At 37.6% G+C, this 23152-nt stretch overlaps 1 protein-coding gene across 3 annotated transcripts in view; it reads left to right on the top strand.

Annotated features, from left to right (window-relative positions):
* ATRNL1 (attractin like 1) overlaps window positions 1-23152 on the top strand; it is an 809337-nt gene that overhangs the window by 188888 nt on the left and 597297 nt on the right. For all 3 annotated transcript variants that reach the window (XM_069567614.1, XM_069567615.1, XM_069567616.1), the window contains exons 16-18: window positions 7264-7477; window positions 9132-9320; window positions 21383-21601. In XM_069567614.1, the coding sequence (XP_069423715.1) occupies window positions 7264-7477; window positions 9132-9320; window positions 21383-21601 (622 nt within the window). The remainder of the gene's footprint in view (window positions 1-7263; window positions 7478-9131; window positions 9321-21382; window positions 21602-23152) is intronic.

Raw genomic sequence — 23152 nt, forward strand, 5'->3', positions numbered from 1 at the left:
ACACAGGGCGATATATGCAGTTAGAGGATAGATATCTGACATGTAATGTCAACTTAAGGAGTTTCCTAAAGTAATACCCTAGTTAGTTGTTGCAAGACTTGGAGTTGGCCGTAGTACATAAAGATATTTATAAGGATTCAGAGAAATACCTCTGTTTTTGTTTTTTGTCTTGTTTGAGAGCTACTAGCCTTATAGTTGAGGATAAGATGCACATGGTATCATGTAGGAGAGATCTACTGATTTTTAAAAACATTTTAGAAAAATGCAACAAAGTAGTATTTGTAAAGTTTTGTTTTTGGTCATATGGAGCATACAACATAATTTAAAATCTATTTACATTTTTGTACTAGCAAGAGCTTCATTGTTTTCATTACAGAATTGAGGGGTAGTTATCAGTGAATATTCGGACATTCTTTCTACTGAATATATTTAACTTACAAAGAGCTTCTTATTGGTAGTTCTACATTTTTTTGAATTTTAGAAAAGTACTTCTGTTTGGCTTTGGGCTTCCCAGGTGGCTCAGTGATAAAGAATCTGCCTGCCAGTGAAGGAGCTGCAGAAGATGAGTTCAAGCCTTGGACCAGAAAGTTCCCCTGGAGAAGGAAAAGGCAACCCACTATAGGATTCTTGATGGGATAATCCCATGGACAGAGGAGCTTGGCAGGCTACAGTTTATGGGGTTGCGGAGTCTGACATAGCTGAGCAATTGAGCACAAGCACAAACAAGCACAGTGTTTGGCTTTAGAACTCAACTGCTTTTTCCTTTGTTTATGTTATTCTTAGTTTTTACATTATAATCTCAAGTGCTATTTTAGAAGCTTCATATTTCAAGACTTCTTCTCTAAGTTGCTTAGTTTTTCTTGCTTATGTTTATAAATCATAAAGATTAGACCAACAATTAAGTTGAATATATGATGAACTTAGATTCAGTAGTTTGTGGACTATCCTTCTCTGTAAATAAATATTTTGTTTCATTAGAAATATGAAGTTTAGCAAAATTTCAAAGGTGGAATTTTCTGCAAGGTGACATTGCATTAAACGTATCATTATAGAAAGTGAATTATACCCTGAGTCATTGCAGTTGTATAAACTTAAGATAACCCTTCCATCATAAATGGAGATTGACAAATTCATGCACTTTAAAGAGATACCATGGGTCAAATGATCATTTACTTATTGGCAGTGGCTAATGAAAGGTTGCAGTGATTTACGGTGTGCTGGAGTAAATTTTCATAATATAGTAATTTTGTTTCTCAACTGCCTGTCCAGCTCATTTACTGGGTAATAGTTACTTTAAATATTTTATCAACTGCTTATTTTCCTGCTCTTCTCTTCTTCCTTACAGATTCTTATCATGACGATTTAGAGAAAAATGTTTCATTTTCAACAACTTGTCTTTATATAGGCAGTTTGGAAACACAGACAGAGTTGCTATAATGTAAAGCACAGTCATTAATCTGAAATATCTATGTTGGATTGATTCCTGCTGTTATTATCAAGAACTATAAAAATATTATAGCTTTTTTGTTATCAAAATATGTTGAGAATAATGTATGAAATATATGATGGTCACAAGACGAAGCAGCATGTGTGTTTTTATAATTAGAAAACATTGTTTATTATCTCTGTGTCAAAAACTGAATGTTAGAAAATAACTATCTCTGTCCTACTGGCCTTGTTTAGCAAAATTTCTTGTCTACCTATGATATGTACAGTACTCTGCTGGGTGATATGAGATCTGTTCTAATGAATGTTTGTTGTTCTTTAGTCATTAAGTTGTGTCTGACTCTTGCGACCCTATAGACTATAGCCCACCAGGCTTCTCTGTCCATGGGATTTCCCAGGCAAGAATAATGGAGTGGGTTGCTCTTTCCTTCTCCAGGGGATCTTCCTGACCCAGGGACTGAACTTGTGTCTCTTGCTTGGCCGGTGGATTCTTTATCATTGAACCACCTGGGAAGCCCCTAATGAATGTTAATAATACTTTAATTTTATTTAAGAAATATTTGTTGAGTATTTACGTGTAAAAATCATTATATTTGTACACTGTATAAATTTCAAGGTCTACAAGTTCTTTAGAAGCTCTCAAGGACCATTTGTACAACATATTTAGAATAAATACTGAATTAATATATCTTACTTATATATTGTCAAAGACCCAGGTGGAGGAACATGTTTTTCTCTACCCTGACACACGGTAATATAAAAAAGAGATGATGTGGCGTTTTGAAACCACTTCACATTATAATATAATATTATTAACTTGATAACTTCAAACATAAATATATTATTATGTGTATTTAAGTGGGAATGTTTTGGAATGATGTTAGCAGTTTGGTAAAATGGAAATTTCTGGTACTCATTCCCTCCCAGAAACACTGATTTAACAAATTACCTATACACAAAATACCTTTCCAGAAGCTCAGGAGTCCAGGCGAGAGGTTATAGCATCAGAGATGGCAGAGGGAACACAGAAATAAGAAAAGACTGATTAAAAATGGTCGAAAGGACAGTTCCACATTACCTGCCTCATCCTTCCCCTAAGTCTCCACAGTGCAGTGAAGCTTAGTGAGAAATACCCCCTGAAAAGGGGAAAGAGGATGAAATGAGCACTTGTTTTGCTGTGGTCCCCACCCCCCAGCTCTGCTCTAATGAACCCCAGTGTGTGGATTTTCCCCGTGAACCCAGGCGCCAAGCACACCCCAGTGCTAAACTGGCTCCTGTGGCCTCAGACTGCAGACTGGTACCCACAGACCTATCGTCCAGGCCAGCTCCCACATATTCCTGGGCTCTAGGAAACCTACGATCCACGTCCTCCCTTGGGCTGGCCTCTGCAAAACAAGGGTCAGGCTCATTCCAGTGGACTCAGGCTTCAGGCCCTCCCCCATGGACACAGGTATCACACCTTTCTCACAGACTCAGGGCCAGGCTTGTCCCAGTGGACCCTGGCACCAGGCTAGCCCCTGCAGCCTTAGGACCATACTTGTGGGCCCAGGTGCCCAGCTTGCTCCAGCACCAGACTGGCCCCAGTGGATTTAGGCTCAAGGCCTGCTTCAGTGCCAGGTAAGCCCTGTGGATCCATGCTTCTGGGTGGCTCCCGCAGATCCAGGCCCCAGACTGACCCCTGTGGACTGAATTTCCTCGCTTGGCACTGTGGACTAGATTCCAGGCCCACCACTTTGTACTCAGTCACCACCAGCCCTATTCCAGTGGACCTCTGTGCCATAGTGACCCCTTCAGACCTCGGATCCAGGCCTGCACTCAGGCTCTGGTTCCAGGCTTGCCCTTGTGGAGCCCTTGGTTCTGAGTCTGTCTATGCAGACCTAAACTCCAGACCCACTCCAGTGGACCCAGGATCCAGGCTTGTCCCTCTGAACCCAGGCACCAGAGAGGTCCTCTGGATCCAAATTCTAGGCCTGCTTACCGAATTCCATGGCCTAGGCTGTCCTCAAGGGGACAGCCCATTTGAGGACTTCAACAGTAAGCTTGCCGCAGACCCCACCACGCAGACTGCCAGAATCCCTAGATAGGATGACTGGAGAAAGGCTTTCGCTACTGAAGCCAGTCTGTAGAGACTGGAAGAGGTGATTACTTCTTCTAATGTGCATTCACCAATGCAAGGCCATAGGAATCATGAAAAATCAGGGAAACATGATGTTACCAAAGAACAAAGTGAAGCACGTGTGGGGCTTTAGCGGCTCAGCTTCAGGAGTCTGCTTGCCACGTCCTGCTTGCAGGAGACGTGGGTTTGACTCCTGGGTTGAGAAAATCCCTTGGAGAAGGAAATGGCCACGTACTCCACTGTTCTTGCCTAGAAAATCCCATGGATACGAGGAGACTGGAGGGCTACAGTCCCTGGGGTTGCAAAGAGTTGGACATGACTTAGCAACTAAACAATAACTGACTCAAAAGAAATGGAGATCTACAAACTGCCTGACAAAGAATTCAAAGTAACCAATGAAAGAAGCTCAGTGAATTATAAGAAAACACAGATAAACAGCCTAACAATATTAGGAGAACAGTATATGAAAGAAGAGTTAATTGAGTGGTTCAGCAGAGACATAGAGATCATAAAAAAAGAACCCAAGAGTAATTAATGGGGCTGAAGAACGCAATGACTGAACTGATAATTCCACACAGAACTTCAATAGCAGACTCTTAACAGGCAGAATAAAGAGTCAGCAAGCTCAAATACAAGTCATTTGAAATTACCTAGAGTTCAAAAAAAGAGAATGAAAAAAAAGTGAAGAAAGCCTAGGGAACTTATTGTAGACTGTAAGGAATCAATGTATGCTTTATGGGAGTTCAAAAGCTCATTTAAAGATATAATGACGGGAAACTTCCCTAATATGGAGGAGGAAATGAACATCCAGAGCCATTAATCCCAAAGAACCTCAAGCAGATTGAACATAAAAAGATCTTCACCAAGACACATTATAATAGCCCTAAATAAATCCATGCATTTATGATCAATTGATGATTGCCAAAGGTGTCAAGAATACAGGATGGGAAAAGGACAATCTCTTCAATAAATGATTTTGGATATTCTTATGCAGAAGAATGAAAGTGGAGTCTTTTTCTCATACCATATGCAAAAGCCAATTCAAAATAAAGACTTAAACTTTAAGACTTGAAACTAAAATTTCCAGAGGCAAACATGCAGAAAAGTCTTGTTGACATTGGTCAGGGCAGTGATTTTTTTGAATATGAGCCCAAAAGCACAGACAAGAGCAAATGAGATTGTGTCAAACTAATAAGCTTCTGCATAGCAAAGGAAATAATCATCAGAATACAGAGACAACCTGAGGAATGGGAGAAAATGTTTGTAAACCATGTATCTAATAAAGAGTTATTGTCCAAAATATATAAGGCACTCAAGCATCTCAACACACATACACACACACACACACACACACACACACACAAATATACCCAGTTAAAAAACAGGCAAAGGACATAAGTAGATATTTTTCAAAGAAGACATACCAATGGCCATTAAGTATATTATAAAAAGTTCAGCATCGCTAAACATCAGGGAAGTGTGAATCAAAACCAACTGAGATATCAACTCACATTTGTTGGAAAGGCTATTGTCCAAAAGACAAGAGATAACAAATATTGGCAACAATGTGGGGAAAAGGAATCCTTATATACTGTTGGTGGGAATACAACTGGTATAGTCAATTTGGAAAAGAGCATGGAGTCCCCCCACCACCAAATTAAAAATATCATATGGTCCAACAGTGCCACACCTAGTTATATATCCTGTGCTGTGCTTAGTAGCTCAATCATGTCCGACTCTTTGCGACTCCACGGACTGTAGCCCTCCAGGCTCCTCTGTTCATGGGGATTCTCCAGGCAAGAATACTGGAGTGGGTTGCCATGCCCTCCTCCAGGAGATCTTCCCAACCCAGAGATCGAACCCAGGTCTCCCGCATTGCAGGTGGATTCTATACCATCTGAGCCACGAGGGAAGCCCAGTTCTATATCCTAAGGAAATTAAATCACTATCTTGAAGAGATATCTGCACTTCCAAATAGCCAAGTTATGGACACAGCTTAAGTGTTCATGAATGGATACATGGATGGATAAAGAAAATATACAAACATAAATATTTATGTGCATATATATATATGCACACACACGTATAATTTTATTCAGACTTAAAAAAATCAGGAATTTCTGTTTTTAACAACGTGGATGGACCTGGAGACACATTCATGCTATGTAAAATAAGCTAGACTTAGACAACTACTAGGTGTTCTCATTTATATGTGGAATCTAAAATGGTTGAGCTCATAAAAGCAGATAGAATAAAGGTTGCCAGGGGTTGGGTATAGGAGAAATGTTTAGATGTAGATCAGAGGATACAAAGTTTCAGTTATGCAGGACAGTAAGTTCTGGAGATCTAGTGTATAGGACAGTTGACTGTAGTTAATACTATATTGTAAACTTGAAATTTGTTAAGAGAGTAGATCTTATATGTTCTTACCACACACACACACACACACACACACACACACACACACAGTTATATGAGGTGATAGGTAACGTTAATTACCTTGATGTGATAATTTACAATGTGAAACACATATGCCTAACAAATATGCCATACCATACACCTTATATATGTATAATTTTCATTTATCAATTATACCTCAGTTAAGCTACAAAAAATGAAAGTTAAAATCTCAAAAAGAGATGTATAACTGTAAGCAGAAACAAGACAAGAAAAAGAGATGTTTGCAATCTAAAAAGATTTTGTGAGGAGAGTAGCTTAGCACAAGAATATATCATTATTTTGTCAGTCTCATTAGAATTATTAAAATAATTTAGGAATGATTAAAATGTATAAATACAGAATATATTTTGTTTTTAAGCTGCTTTTGAAGTATTGCTGAGAGTGTTAAGAATATTTACTTTGGTGGCATTTATCAACCTCTGTTAATTAAATTTTAGGCAACAGGGTCAAAGATCTTTATTATTTATTTCTTGATCTCTTTAATAATGAAAGTAGATGACTAATTTTATCTAAAACTGCACTTAAGTCCTACTGTACTAGTAGAGGTCTGATCTGGAAGAGAGGCACTTCTTTGTCTCTTTGTGACCCTATTGTGAAGTCTTCACTCAGCCTTTATTCCTGTTCATGGTTTTGTTTTCTATTTTCTTACAGTGCATATAATGGCACTTGAGCTTTAGATTCTTAACTCCATAACTCATTAGATTGATGGCAGCAGTAGTAATAGCAGCTGCAGCAGAAATACCAGTAACAACAGTAGCAATACAGTATGTTGTTTTTAAAAATGATCTATTCTTATAAGTGGAGAAGGAAATGGCAACCCACTCCAGTATTCTTGCCTGGAGAATCCTGTGGACAGACGATCCTGGTGGGCTGTTCTCCATAGGGTTGCACAGAGTCAGACATGACTGGAGTAACTTAGCATGCATGCATGCATTTCATAAGATAGGTATGTATATCAGATAACCCCATTTTATAGCATAGGAAACTGAGGTTCACAAAGGCTAAATAAATGACCTGAGTCATGTCACTAATGTATAGTTTAAACATAGTATTCTATTATGCATCATTTTACAAGATGTCCTAGATTGTTAATTTCCCTTGGTATTAGATGTTATTAGAAAGGTACTATGATATATTTTAAAATGTAATTTTTAAAGATAATGAACTGTTTGCTAAGGAATGTGACACAGGATTTTTACATCTCACTTTTTAAAAAATGTTGCTTTTGCTGTTGTTTACAGAAAGTATCACCTTGGGTAGGCTTACGCAAGATCAATATATCCTACTGGGGATGGGAAGACATGTCTCCATTTACAAATACAACACTACAGTGGCTTCCTGGTGAACCTAATGATTCTGGGTTCTGTGCATATCTAGAAAGGGCTGCAGTGGCAGGCTTAAAAGCTAATCCTTGCACGTCTATGGCAGATGGGCTTGTCTGTGAAAAACCTGTTGGTAAGTAGTCCTGTAAACTAATGTTTCTTTAAAGATGTAATTTATATTTCCAACTCTTCTTCCCACATCCCTCTTGCAGCCTGTGATCCTACATAGGCCTGAAGTAACTGTCACCACCATCTTTTAATGATGCTGATTTCTGTGTAAATTTTATCTCTGTCCACTTTCCTCACTTACTGTTAGTGACCTCAGCATTAACTTGTAAAGTAATAGAATTGTATTGTTTTATACAATCTTTATTTCTTGGTTAAAATAGTGATGCTCTAGTAACAATCTGTTCTTAATTTTTTACTGTGTTTTGCTTTTATAATAATAGTTTTTGTAAGAAAGATTAATTGTTAAGATTAGCAACAAATTTAGAATCATTTTAATCCTATAGACCTATTTTAGTTGGCAAGTGAAAAGAAACATTTCTGTTCTATCCTTTGAAATGGAGTTTTCTTAAGTGAGAAAGGAGTACTGAATTCTTTCCTCTTTTTAAATATTATATTTTGTATTGCAGTGAAATATACATAATGTCAAACTTACAATTTTAGCCATTTTTTTCGTTCAATGGTTTTGAGATATGATTGAGATTTCTAAATCATTTTTAAGTGTCGAGTTCAGTGTCATTAAGTACATCCACATTGTTGTTAATCTATCAACACTATCCATCTCCAGAACTTTTTCATCTTCCCAAACTATATCTCCATATCCATGATGCAATAACTCCCAATTCACCCCTCCCTAACCCCACTGCTAAGTATCTCATATAAGTGGAATCATGAGGTATTTGTCCATTTGTGACTGGCTTATTTCCTTTCAGAATAATGTTTTCCACGTCCACCCATCTTGTAGTATGTGTCAGAATATCATTCCTTTTTAAACCTGAATGTTTATCCATTGTGTTTATAGTCCACATTTTCTTTACCTCTTCATACATTGGTGGACACTTGTTGCTTCTACCTGTTGACTATAGTGAATAATGATGCTGTGAAGATGGGTACAAATAACTGTTTCAGCTCCTGCTTTCATGTCTTTGTGTATATAGCCAGAAGTGGAATTGCTATATCATATGATAATCCTGTGTTTAATTTTTTGAGGACTTGCCATACTGTTTGCTACAGAAGCATCACCATTTTACCATTCCTAGAAGTAGTGTACAGGGTACAATTTCTCCACATCCTTACTAACATTTAAAACATAGCAATACAAATAGGTATGATAAAGATTATGCTTTATGTTAAATTTTTATAGTAAATTATATTGTTAATTGCTTTTATAAGGTATGGAATGTTTATATTAATAGAAGTATGGCTAGCTTGAAAAGCAAATAATGATAAGTGTACATATTATCTAGCCAATAGAAACAAAACCCTAAGTCATGTAGTACATTGCTATTAAACAAATTTAAGTTATACAATTTTGTGTACTTTGTAAAGGATTAAAATTTTCCAGGGTATTATAAATTTCAAAGCAGATAATAAATTTAAGCAGTATTGACATGCCATCTTCATTCTCATTTTACCTTGTATAATTTTGACCCTAATATTTATTCCAAACTTGGCTTCATTGAAACCTTCCCTAAACAACAACAAAATGAACAAAACTCACATCCTTGTGTCCAAAAAGCAGTTAATAAAGAAAATAATTATCTTTTGTTAATTTATTCCAGTTAGTCCAAATCAAAATGCGAGGCCGTGCAAAAAGCCCTGCTCTTTAAGGACGTCGTGTTCCAACTGTACGAGCAACGGCATGGAGTGTATGTGGTGTAGCAGCACCAAGCGGTGTGTTGACTCCAACGCCTACATAATCTCCTTTCCATATGGGCAGTGTCTGGAGTGGCAGACTGCCACCTGCTCTCGTAAGTGTTTCTCTAGAGTCACTTTTTGTTTAACTGCAACATAAATCCCCTTTCTGTGATGGGCTGAGACATTGAATGTTTGAGGAAGTTTAATAAAAAAAAAATGAGAAAAAAATGCTGTTGCTAGACCTTCCTTTTAGCTCAGAAGGTAGAGCATCTGCCTGCAATGCAGGAGACTCAGGTTCAATCCCTGGGTCGTGAAGATCCTCCGGAGAAGGGACAGGCAATCCACTCCAGTATTCTTGCCTGGAGAATCCCATGGACAGAGGAGCCTGGCGGGCTACAGTTTGTGGGGCCGCGAAACGTTGGACATGACTGAGCGATTAACACTATACTACCATTAACAATTGCTATTTACAATTAAAAACTAGTTTTAAAGCCTCTTAATGCTACAAGCCCCTGATTTACATTATACCGTCATTTTGAATTCAGTAATTTTCTTAGCCTTTAACATTTTGCCATGTTTGTGCTCCCCCAAACTCTGAGTGTGTATTGAAGACAGTGGAATACTTCATGAAAGTGCTCCTTCAAAAGAATCATATATTGCTTCACTGTGTTTCTTTAGTATCCTTTAATCTAGCACACTTACCGTGTCTTCTTTTTTTCCCAAGTGTGATTTTTAAAAGAATTTACACCAGTTGCTCTGCAGGTTTCCTAATTTGGATTTGCCTAATTGTTTCCTTATGGTTAGATTCAAGTTAAGCATTTTTTGATGAGGATATCCTCACAATGGTGGTATGTAGTGTTGTTGGTTAGTTGCTAAGTCATGTTGCGATCCCATGGTCTAGCCCTCCTGACTCCTTTGTCCATGGGATTTCCCAGGCAAGAATCTTGGAGTGGGTTGCCATTTTTCTCCTCCAGGGGATCTTCCCGACTCAGGGATTGAATCTGAGTCTCTTGTTTCCTGCATTGGCAGGTGGATTCTTTACCATTAGTGCCACCTGGGAAGCCCTTTCTTCTCCTTGGGACCTAGCCAAATCCATATTTGTTCCATGTTGGGCACCACTGTTGCTTAAAGAGAGACAAAGGGGTAATTGCTACCATGTAGACTAGAACTTGCAGGCAGCAGCTGTTGTGTTCATTTATCCTCCCAGGCTCTTGGTATCAAGTAGAGAGGTGTTCCTAGGATGGGATGGCTGGGCATGTGTGTATTGAGCTCCCTGTTGCTCTCCTTTTTTAGGAATTTTGATAAAGAATAGGAATATACTTGATCAAGACTGTAGCAGTGGGTTTGTTGCAGACATAAAATGGTCTTGCTGTCACAGAAAATGTCTTATAACTAGGAACCGGCTCCCCAAGAGAGTTGAATACCAGCCCTGGGTACTTGTGGGGAGTTGAGACATTGCTCAGCCTTTCCTGCCTTAATTGCTGCTTTTGTTTCTCCACAAATATCAATGTTTAGTGAAAGATGCCTGGCACAAAAGATTATGTATGTATGACCCATTTAGATAAAGTTCGGCAAAACTATGCTGTATCATTTAGGAATGAATTTTTTAGGTAGAACTGTTGGGTAAGGTTTTTATAAATGTTGGCTAGTGGATGCTGCTGGGAAAGATTAGAGGTGCTGATTAGGAAAAGGGTAGGGGGGCAATGTTCTGCTTCCAGACTGAATGCAGGCACAGAATATTCATTTACAATAATTTCTTAATCTCACATTTTTCTTTATGTAGTTCTCTGTAGCTGTGTTATATTTCACAATGAAAAGAAGTCTAAAAGGTAGGGGAAAAGGTACTTGGAAAGTCTCCAAGCTCTTAAAATTTTAAGAACTTTCTAAAAATTATTTAGAGTTGTCTAAGTTGTCTTCTCTGTTCACAAATCTTTCTTATATTCCATTCTTTCCTTCTCATTTGTTTGTCTTCTGGAAAATAATCTTCAGTAATTCTTTCCAAATAAATTGTTGGTTAGTAAGCCTTTTGGGCTTCCCGGGTGGCACTGGTGGTAAGGAGCCCTCCTGCCGATGCAGATTAGATGTGAGAAACACAGGTTTGATCCCTGGGTCAAGAAGATCCCCTGGATGAGGGCGCGGCAACCCACTTCAGTTTTCTTGCCTGGAGAATCCCATGGACAGAGGAGGCTGCCAGGCTGCAGTCCATGGGTTCGCAAAGACTCAGACATGACTGAAGTGACTTAGCACGAAGTAAACCTTTTGAATCTTCGCATTTTTTCATATTCACTTGAATGATAAAATACCTGGGTGTAGAGTTCTAAATATTTCCTTCCTTAGAATATCTAGCATTTGGTGTTTTGGGTTAGAATTTTCATACCAGTCAAATATTCTTTCCTTTATAAGACATCTTTTTTTTCCTCTTTTTTGGAGAGCTTTAAAAACTTTTCTGTTTATCCCTGGCATTCAGAATTTTGCAATTTATCATTCATTCAGTTTCCAGTAACTGATGTGAGTTTCAAAAATGGGTTCTTATTGGCTTTTTAAATCTGAAGAGTATTTTCTTTCTTCATTTGCTAAGAATATTCCTTAATGTCATAGATTGTTTTCTTCTCTTTACTCTTATTGGAAATCTTAAAACAGTTGTTGGAATTTCTGGGTATATCTTAACAGCTCTTGTTTTTGCATTTTTTATTGTAATATAGTTTATTTACAATATTGTATTAGTTTCAAGTGTATAGAAAAGTGTATAGATTCAGATATATATATATACACACATATACATATGTATATATATATATACATTCCTTTTTCAGATTATATTCCATTATAGGTTATTTAAAAAATAATTGAATATGGTTTCCTGTGCTATATAGTAAATCCTGTTGCTTATCTATTTTGTGTATAGTAGTTTTTATCTGTTAGTCCTGTACTCTTAATTTAGTCCCCCATCCTTACCCTCCCTTTGCTCTTCAGTGATCATGTCTATTTTATAGATCTGTGATTCTGTTTCTGTTTTGTGTATAGATTAATTATTTTAAGGTTCTCTGTATATGTGATACATAATATTTATCTTTCTCTAACTTCCTTCACTTACTAGGATAATCTCTATGTCCATTATGTTACTGCAAATGGCAGTATTTCATTCTTTTTTGTGGATAAGTAATATTCCATTCTATACACACACATCTTTTTTTAATTTATTTTTTAGTTGGAGGAAGATTGCTTTACAGTGGTTGTGTTGGCGTCTGTGTACAACAACGTGCATTAGCCATAATCATACATACATACCTCCTCCTTGAGTCTCTCTCCCCTTCCCCCATCCCACCCCTCTAGCATCACAGAGCACCAGGCTGAGCTCCCTGCATTATATAGTAACTTCTCAACAGCTATCTGTTTTATACACTATAGTGTATACATGTTGATGCTGTTTTCTCCATTCGCCCCACTCTTTCCTTCCCCCACTGTGTCCTCAAGTCTCTTCTCTACATCTGTGTCTTCATTCTTTCCCAGCAAATAGGTTCATCAATACCATATTTTTAGATTCTACATATGTGTGTTATTATATGACATTTGTTTTTCTCTTTCTGACTTACTTCACTCTGTATAGCAGACTCTAGGTTCATCCGCCTCACTAGAACTGATTCAAATTCATTCTTTTTTTTATGGCTGATTAATACTCCACTGTATATATGTACCACATTTTCTTTATCCAGTCATCTGTAGATGGACATCTAGGTTGCTTCAGTGTTCTGGGTATTGTAAATAGTGCTGCAGTGAACACTGAGATATATATGTCTTTTGAAATTGTGGCTTTCTCAGGGTATATGTCCAGTAGTGTGATTGCTGTTTCATATGGTAGATTTTATTTCTACTTTTTAAAGAAATCTCCACACTGTTCTCCATAATGGCTTCATTAGTTTGCATTCCTACCAACAGTATAGGAGGATTCCCTTTTCTCCATATCCTCTCTAATACTTGTAGTTTGTAGATTTCTTTTGATGATGACTATATTGACTGGTATGAGGTGATACTTCATTGTAGTTTTGATTTGCATTTTTCTAATAATTAGTGTTGTTGAGCATCTTTTCATGTTTATTGGTCATCTGTATATCTTTGGAGAAATGTCAGTTAGGTCTTCTACCCATTTTTTGATTGGGCAGTTTTTTTTCTGATATTAATCCTTTGTCAGTTTCAATTGTTTTCTCCCATTCTAAGGGTTGTCTTTTAATCTTGTTTATTGTTTCCTTTGCTGTACAAAGGCTTTTGTGTTTAATTAGGTCTCATTTGTTTATTTTTGATTTTATTTCCAGTGTACTAGAGAGTGGGTCAAAGAGGATTTTGCTGTGATTTATGTCACAGAGTGTAGTGCCTATGTTTTCCTCTAAGGGATTTATAGTTTCTGGCCTTATATTTAAGTCTGTAATCCATTCTGAGTTTATTTTTGCACACAACATCTTTTTAAGCCAGTCATCTGTTGATGGGCACTTGAATTGATTGTTTCCATGTCTTGGCTATTGTAAATAGTGTTGCTGTAAACATTGGGGTGCGTTTATCTTTTCAAATTAGTGTTTTTATCTTTTCTTACAGCTTTGGCTGAATAAGAGACCTCTTGCCAGTTTCCAGTTGGTTTTCTGTGAAAATTGTCCCACTTGTAGGTCTGTTTCTGTTTTGTTTGTGGGGGGAGGTGTGCTCCATTCTGCCATTTTGATCCTTGTAGAAGTTTAGTATGTCTTAAATTCATTTGTACTTTCCATGTTGTTGTTTGTTAAATGAGGTTCAAATATTTTTCCTATTTTATGTTTTCTAAAATCTGGAGCTTTTTATCTATTTAAAGTGAATTTTTGAGAACCTTGTAATCCCATTGTAAAGACTGAAGCTACATTTTTTGAAAGGTAAATTAAAAATGATTAACTATTTTAACACAGATAAGAACTTCAGTTTGACCACAGATAAACCAAATGATGATAACTACTGTTGGTGAGATTGTTAGCTAGGCATGCATGGATCAGTTCTTTAGACCCGCTTTCAGTTCAGTTCAGTTCAGTTCAGTCGCTCAGTCATGTCCGACTCTTTGCGACCCCATGAATCGCAACACACTAGGCCTCCCTGTCTATCACCAACTCCTGGAGTTCACTCAGATTCATGTCCATCGAGTCAGTGATGCCATCCAGCCATCTCATCCTCTGTAATCCCCTTCTCCTCCTGCCCCCAATCCCTCCCAGCATCAAAGTCTTTTCCAGTTTGGCATTCTTGATTTTTGATGTTTTGCTTCTTTTGTTTTCTTGATTGTTCTAGAGTCTTATTTTCTACTTCTGCCATTTGTTCCTTGAACAGTTAGTCTAGTCTGCTAGATTTTCTATATCTATAGGTCTTTTCTTTCACTGTTATATCTGTTGTCACATTTGCCTTCCCTGTGGCTGTATATAGCTCATTTGAGCTGGTGATGTCTAATCACATTTGTTTTTGTTCCATAACTTTTAAAATTGTACATCCTGTGCATCCTTGTGGGAAAGAGGGGGCATTTTACCTTGCCTCAAGGAGCCCTTGTGTTCCTTGAAAGTAGCATTTACCTGGCAGTGACCCCCTCCTTATGAACACAAACTCCTTCTGTATTACATTTAATTCCTTTCCATGTTTTTAACTAACAAACCTTTACTGAGCAGTGAGGAAATGTCAGAAAATAAAATAGAGACTAGGAATGAAGATGATATCCTTGCTCAAGATCCAAGTGCTTTTAGCAGTCGTGTTACTGTTTCAAAATGTTAGCTGCTGAGCAATAGCTTTGTCATGCTTTGCCTTTAACATTGCATTTTTTAAATATGAATTATATGTAATGGATTTATATTATCTTTTTGTGCTATATGTTTCTAGTTATTCACCAAACCTTTGACAGTAGTAAGTCTTCACAACCATTTTTACAGTTATAAACAGAACAGTATTAGAAATGGTCTAAGCTCACACGCTAGTAAAGTAATGCTCAAAATTCTCCAAGCCAGGCTTCAGCAATACGTGAACCATGAACTTCCAGATGTTCAAGCTGGTTTTAGAAAAGGCAGAGGAACCAGAGATCAAATTGCCAACATCCACTCGATCATGCAAAAAGCAAGAGAGTTCCAGAAAAATATCTGTTTCTGCTTTATTGACTATGCCAAAGCCTTTGACTGTGCATCACAATAAACTGTGGAAAATTCTGAAAGAGATGGGAATACCAGACCACCTGGTCTGCCTCTTGAGAAACCTATATGCAGGTCAGGAAACAACAGTAAGAACTGGACATGGAACAACAGACTGGTTCCAAATAGGAAAAGGAGTACGTCAAGGTTGTATACTGTTACCCTGCTTATTTAACTAATATGCAGAGTACACCATGAGAAATGCTGGGCTGGAAGAAGCACAAGCTGGAATCAAGATTGCTGGGAGAAATCTCAATAACTTCAGATATGCAGATGACACCACGCTTATGGCAGAAAGTGAAGAGGAACTAAAAAGCCTCTTGATGAAAGTGAAAGTGGAGAGTGAAAAAGTTGGCTTAAAGTTCAACATTCAGAAAACGAAGATCATGTCATTTGGTCCCATCACTTTATGGGAAGTAGATGGGGAAACAGTGGAAACAGTGTGAGACTTTATTTTTCTGGCCTCCAAAATCACTGCAGGTGATTGCAGCCATGAAATTAAGAGACGCTTACTCCTTGGAAGGAAAGTTATGACCAACTTCGACAGCATATTAAAAAGCAGAGACATTAGTTTGTCAACAAACAAAGGTGCATCCAGTCAAGGCTTTGGTTTTTCCAGTGATCATGTATGGATGTGAGAGTTGGACTGAGCGCCGAAGAATTGGTGCTTTTGAACTGTGGCGTTGAAGACTCTTGAGAGTCCCTTGGACTGCAAGGAGATCCAGCCAGTCCATTCTAAAGATCAGTCCTGGATGTTCTTTGGAAGGAATGATGCTAAAGCTGAAACTCCAATACTTTGGCCACCTCATGAGGAGAGTTGACTCATTGGAAAAGACTCTGATGCTGGGAGGGATTGGGGGCAGGAGGAGAAGGGGACAACTGAGGATGAGATGGCTGGATGGCATCACCGCCTCGATGGACATGAGTTTGGGTGAACTCCAGGAGTAGGTAATGGACAGGGAGGCCTGGTGTGCTGCAATTCATGGGGTCACAAAGAGTCAGACACGACTGAGTGACTGAACTGAAGCTTTATATTGCTTTTAGAAGGTTGTCTTCAGTTATCATTTGAAGTTTTTTTCTTAGTAAATGAAACTTGAAGGAAATTTTTCTTTGTAAATGGGAAACAAGCCACCAAATTGTCTTTCAAAGTAGCTGTGTTTTGTAATCCCACCAGTAATGAACAATAGTTCCTCTTTCTTCACATTTTATACACTTGTGAGTATTTGGAGGTGTCAGTGTTTTGGATTTTGGCCATTCCAATAGGTTTATAGGGGTTTCGCTGCTGGATCAGTAGTAAAGAACCCATCTGTGAATGCAGGAGATGCAGATTTCATCACTAGATTGGGAAGGTCCCCTGGAGAAGGAAATCCCTCCAGTTTTCTTGCCTGGGACATCCCATGGACAGAGGAGCCTGGCAGGCTACAGTCCATGAGATTGCAAGAGTTAGACACGACTTAGTGGCTAAACAACAAACAATAACACATTCCATTTTAGGTAATCTGTAACATCCATCAGCAGTAGAAGAGAAGAGGAATCATGAGGGTCTAAACTAATAAGGGGAATGGAAATACAGAGGAGGTCATAAACAGTCGGACGACTTAGCAACTAAACAACAAAAGCAGCATTAGGTTTATAATGATATCTTATTGTTTTAGTACTCAATTCTCTAATCATAAATTATGTGGATCATCTTTTGATATTTGGCATCTGTATATATCTTGTTTGGTGAGGTGTCTGTTCAGGTCTTTTGCATATGAAAAATTTTTTTTTATTGAAGTATAGTTGATTACTGTATTATGTTCATTTCAGGTGTATAGCATAGTGATTCAGTGTTTTTGTTGTTTATACTCCATTTAAAGTTTTTATAGAATAATGACTGTATTTCCCTGTGCTGACTATATTTCTTATATATACTTATACAAGAATAAGTATAGTCTTGTTACTTATCGATTTTTTTCAGTGTAGTTTGTATCCCTTAATCTCATGTATCCATCTTGTTCCTCCCCACTTCCTTGTCTATTTTAAAAAATTGAGTTTGTTGTTTTCTTATTATCATTTTGAATATTCTTTATATATTTTGAAATCCAACCCTTTATCAGATGTGTTTTTTGCAAATATTTTCTTCCACTTTCTGGCTTGTCTTTACATTCTTTTGACATTATCTTTTGCAGTGCAGAGATTTAAAATTTGGCAAAGTCAAATTCATCATTTGTTTCTTTCATAAATTGTGCTTTTGGTGTTAGACTGAAACATCATCACCAGACCCAAGGTCATTTGGATTTTCTTATCTTTGATATTCTAAGAGTTATGTAGTTGTGCTTATATTGCCTATCCCTTCTTGCATGCTGTCTACTTTTTTCTGTTAGAGCCTTTAGCATATTTTTTTGAACCTTCGGCATATTTATCATAATTGTTCTAAATTCCTGATCTGATAATTCCAGCATCCCTGCCCTGTCTGGTCTGATGCTTATTACTCTGTCTCTTCTGTGTGTTCTGCCTTTTGGTATTCCCTGTAGTTTTTTTCTTGATAGTCAGATACAAAATATGGGTAAAAGAAACTGTTGTAAGTAGGCTTTTAGTAATGTAGTAGGATTTGGGGGAGGGAAGTCTTCTGCAGTCCTGTGCTTAGGTCTCAGTCTTGTGGTGTGTGGGCCTGTGCTCTGTGCTGTTCTGTGAACTTCACTTCACTAGTACATCCCAGTTTTTTGTGTGTTTTTTCTTTTTTTCTTTTTTCCCTCTCTCAGGTGGTACAGGATAGCTGGAGGGAGCTGGAGTTGTTTATTTCTCTTTCCCTACATGAAAGACTAGAACAGGCTAGAGTTGGTTATTTCCCTTTAACTGGTTCATTTATGCTCTGATAAAACCCCAGCAGTTTAGTCTCTGTTAAACAGTTTCTCCAGACTTATTAAGAATAGTGCTCTGGCATATTTCAGAATAGTTCCTTTTCCCCTCCCATTGCCAAAAGCACAATGGGGTTTTTCTTCAATATTAACTGTGAGGACCTGTTAGGGCTCCTGAAGGTCACACTGACAAAAATGTCAAGGCTCCTCCCGTAACTGGGTTTCCCTGGAGATATGAAGCCTTAGAGTTGTCCACACTGAGATTCCAGCAATTCAGTAGTTCAAGTTATCTTACCCCAGCACTGGGTCCTGAAGATGTTTCCATGCTACTGAGTCATGATTTTCTAATATTCTGCCCTCTCTCCAATTATGGATGCTGTTGTTTGCCCTGTGACCTCACTTGTCTGATGGATCTAAGAAGAGTTGTTGATTTTTCAGTTTGTGGCTGATTTTTCTTTTTGTTAAGATGGAGTGGTGACTTCTAAACTCCTTCCATGCTAGACTGGAAACCAGAAGTCTCCAGTTATCATTTGGTAATATAACTTGTTACAGATTGATTTTTCAAATTCTTACACATTTCATAAACCATATTGAATATTATAAAAGTTAATTTTTCAAAAAGCCAAAAATAAATTTAAAAAGTAAAAAAATGATTGCTTTGATTACTTATAGCTCATACATAGTCTCCATTCTAGCCATAATTTAGTCAAAATAGCACAGCCTACAAAAACTTTCCCATATTATTGTTTTCTATAAGGAAATAAAAATCATTAGAGTCTTTCAGTTTTTCAGTTACCACTACAAGGAATGAATATTCTGCTAATTTTTCAGCGTGCACATTGCTCTCCACTCTTGAGCAAGAACTAAACCAATATTAATTTCTGTAATAATTTTACATCTAAAAAAAATAGGAGAGTAGAATGTTGCTCTAAATATGACATTTTGTAACTCATTTTTAAAGCATAAATTCTAATAAACAGACCATTATTAGTTTGTCATTCAGTCAATGCAAGAAAGGCAGGATTCTTCAGTCTAAGATTTACCCAGCTGTTTGAAAAGCAACAGAGCAGATAGGCTGTGTTTGAGAATGCACTTGCTGTGCTTAATCTCTCAGTCATGTCCGACTGTTCGCAACCCCATGGACTGGGCCTGCTAGGCTCCTCTGTTCATGGGGATTCTCCAGACAAGAATACTGGAGCAGGTTGCCATGCCCTTCTCCAGGTGATCTTCCCAACCCAGGGATTGAACCCAGGTCTCCCCAGTTGTAGGCAGATATTGTACATTATGTTTCTTTAAGAAATTTGATTGGTTCTTTTACTTAAAAAGTTAATCCTAAAATAAATTTTATTTTCCTCAGAGATATCTATAGACTATAAATATAAAGTCTAGATTTATTCTGGATGAGAACTAGTAAAGATTTACTTCAGTTTATCATATGACAGTAAATAATTAGAATGTTAAGCTAGCATAGCTAATTTGATGTTTAACATTATTTCCCATTGGTTTCATACCAACCCAATATAGGTTTGAAGACAGAATAATCTAGTCAGCGGTACTGTGGGCTAGCTACAATCACAGATAAAAGAGAAATATTTCACAGTAAAAAGTCTAAGGAGGAGTATTGTAATATGTGAAAGGTTCAGTTATCTAAGGATGTTTTAAATGAAGTGCCATTTAACGCTGTGTACTGCTGAAAAAAATTTTCAGAACGAAATATGTTCATGTCATTGAATTATTTATCTACAGGGTTAACATTAATCACTTGTGTTCAATGACTCAAAGAATACTCTTCCTTTTAAATTTATTATTAAGGAAATATGGGAGATGGTAGTCATTCTTCACTTTCTTACATCTAGTCCCTGAAATGCTCAGCACTGAAAAAATTTACAACAACAAATCATACTGTAATTGATGAATTCTTTAATCCAATATTCTATTATCCCTGCATGGTCTACAGTATTGAGTTCCTGTTTGTTTGCTGAGAAGCTTATGCTGTTCTTATTTGCAACTCCAGGAGGTGGTGATGGACAGGGAGGCCTGGTGTGCTGCAATTCATGGGGTCGCAAAGAGTCGGACACGACTGAGCGACTGAACTGAGGAGCATTCCTCTTTCCAGTAATATTAAACAACTGAGTAAAAATTAAGTTATTACCACAACAAAAATGAAACTGAGACGGCCAGAGTCTGCCTTGTTTTTTCCTTCTCTCTGAGGTTCTTCTAGCATGTGACTAGAAGGCCATTCATGGTACTTTGTGCTTATGCGCTGTCTTCTATGGATAAACAATTCCCAAGACGATATGTGCCTTTTATAGCAAAAAAAAAAAAAAAATCAGTGAGACTAATTTAAAAAACCTCAGCCTGATACAGGGTATTATGACTTGGAAGTAAAAATTCAAAACATCACATAGCAACTATTGTGAATATGATGGCAGGTGGTAATATGTTCATCCTTGGGAAAGGCATCACGGTGTTCATGGGCTTTGTTGAGGCTCATAGTCTAGATATCAGTTAAACAAAAAAAGGTTGAGCTTCAGTGAGATAATATTCTGCAGCCCTGGAAGTCAGAGAGGAACTGTCCTGCTGGTTGCCTGCTGAGGCAGAGTATCCAGTTTCCATATTCCCGTTCAGTTTGGCTCTTTGAGTGAAATTACTTTTAAACAATGCATATCAGGCAAATGCTAGTTATCTTGGACCCTTAAGGAGACCATTGTCCATGCTGGGGTCAGCTATCTCAGGCTGTGGGTAAACATGACTTAGAGTGGACGTTCACAGGCAGATGCAGAGTTTTTCCTTAGAGGCACTTCCTGGGCACAAGAAGAGCTAACACCGCTCTATATTATAGACGATGGTAAGTGTGGTCTATGGGCGCCTGCATCAGTTCCCAAAAGGTCCTAGTACTGGCACAGTTCTCAGAAGTGTGTGAATGCTGACTTCATTTTTCTCAATGCCAGTCCATTCATCTCTTCTTTATTCATGATGTATGCTTTATTTGCTCTTGAAGTAATTGCTGCTTCTTATTATTACAAAAAAAAATGTTTACATTAACCATAAATGACCCTTTACTGTCTTTTTCCAGATCATATTTATTTTTCCATTAGCTTGCAATTCCAGTTGAATATAAAGTCATGTAACATGTTTGTTAATAATGTTCCTGCCATGCAGCCCAAAATTGTTCTGGATTGAGGACCTGTGGCCAGTGTTTGGAACAACCTGGGTGTGGCTGGTGCAACGATCCTAGTAATACTGGAAGAGGACACTGCATTGAAGGGTCTTCCCGGGGACCAATGAAGCTTGTTGGAATGCTTAATAATGAGATGCTTCTTGATACCAGTCTTTGTCCTAAAGAGAAGAACTATGAGTGGTCCTTTATCCAGTGTCCAGGTAATAAAAATATTCTGAAAGAAATTTTAATTTCTGCTCAAGGACACCAAGAATTACTTTCCTTTCTTATAAAAAGATTTAGGGAAAAAAAATAATGAAAATGAGACTGAAAGTAAAGGATTAAAAAAATTCTTCCCAATATCCATGTTTGTTGTATAGGTGATATTATGTTTGGAATCATTAAATAGGATAACCAGATGCATGATATATAATTGCCAGATTTGGTTTCATGTGAACTATTACAAGGAAAAATAATATTGGTTCCATACCAAATTTGTATACTATAGTATAGTCTTCTATTGTTTATAATATAATATCTTAGACTTCAAAGGCAACTCAGAGGATTCAGTCAAACTTCATGCTAAGTATGGAAATATTTTGTGTAATTTGCATGATAGAGTCATTTGACCTTTGGTGTTTGGTGTCATTCAATTTTGAAGGTCAGTGAAGCTTTTAGAGTTTTTAAAATAGAAAGTTGGTTCTTATATGGAATAAAATCAACTGCTTGAAAAATTAATTTATTCAGTGTATTTCTGTTGAGTGCCTACTATGCGCAAAGAGTGTTTTACATTCTAGGGACATAACAGTTTAAAAAGTTGACTAAAACCACTGCATTAATTGAGCCTAAAGTGAAAGTGAAAGTCACTCAGTCCTGTCCAACTCTTTGAGACCCCGTGGACTATATAGTCCATGGAATTTTCCAGACCAGAATCCTGGAGTGGGTAGCCTTTCCCTTCTCCAGGAGATCTTCCCAACACAGGGATCGAACTCAGGTCTCCTGCATTGCAGGAAGATTCTTTACTAGCTGAGCCACTAGGTAAACACTTAGTTGAGCCTAATTGTATTCTAATTGAAATTAATCACACACACACAGTGTGTGTGTGGTTATAAGTTAGATGGTCATAAGTCCTATTAAATAAATCAAGGAAGGGAGATAAGGCTTGCAATTTAAAATAGAGTGGTAAGAGACGATCTCTCTCAGGAGAAATGGTTATTAAACATCTCAAGTAGATGAGGGGGTGAACCATGGGGCTGTCTGGGGAAAGAATGTTCCAGAAGACACAAGGACTGGGTGAGATAGTTTATTTACGAGATTAACCTGGGAAGCATAATTGAAGCAATAGAGAGTTTCAAAGAAGAGAGGAAAACCAATAGTATGTACATTATGAAGCTGGATACTGTACTGGGAAATACGAACTCAGACCCACTGGGACCTTTGAAGAAATATGTAGAATGCTCCTCAGGGTTAAACCACTGAAGGACTAGGAGAGTGGGCTATTGATCCACTAACTCTCCTCCATTGAGAGTTGAGTGATGTCTTTGAGGATGTGGGACTTCTGCGCTGTGCCAGCATGTCTGATTAATAGCTTATCCTGATACGAGTAAACATCCTGAGGCAAAAAGGCAGAAGATACTGTGGAACTTGCCTTAGGTGAGGCATTGACAGTGTGCTGCACTGAAATGAGGTAGACTGGGGAAGTGTGACACTTCTTCATAAGCTTTAGAAGACGAGGGACCAACTACTGGTTCATACAACAGCATGGCTGAATC

This window comes from Ovis canadensis, chromosome 22, assembly GCF_042477335.2.
Source record: "Ovis canadensis isolate MfBH-ARS-UI-01 breed Bighorn chromosome 22, ARS-UI_OviCan_v2, whole genome shotgun sequence".
Taxonomy (NCBI): Eukaryota; Metazoa; Chordata; class Mammalia; order Artiodactyla; family Bovidae; genus Ovis; species Ovis canadensis.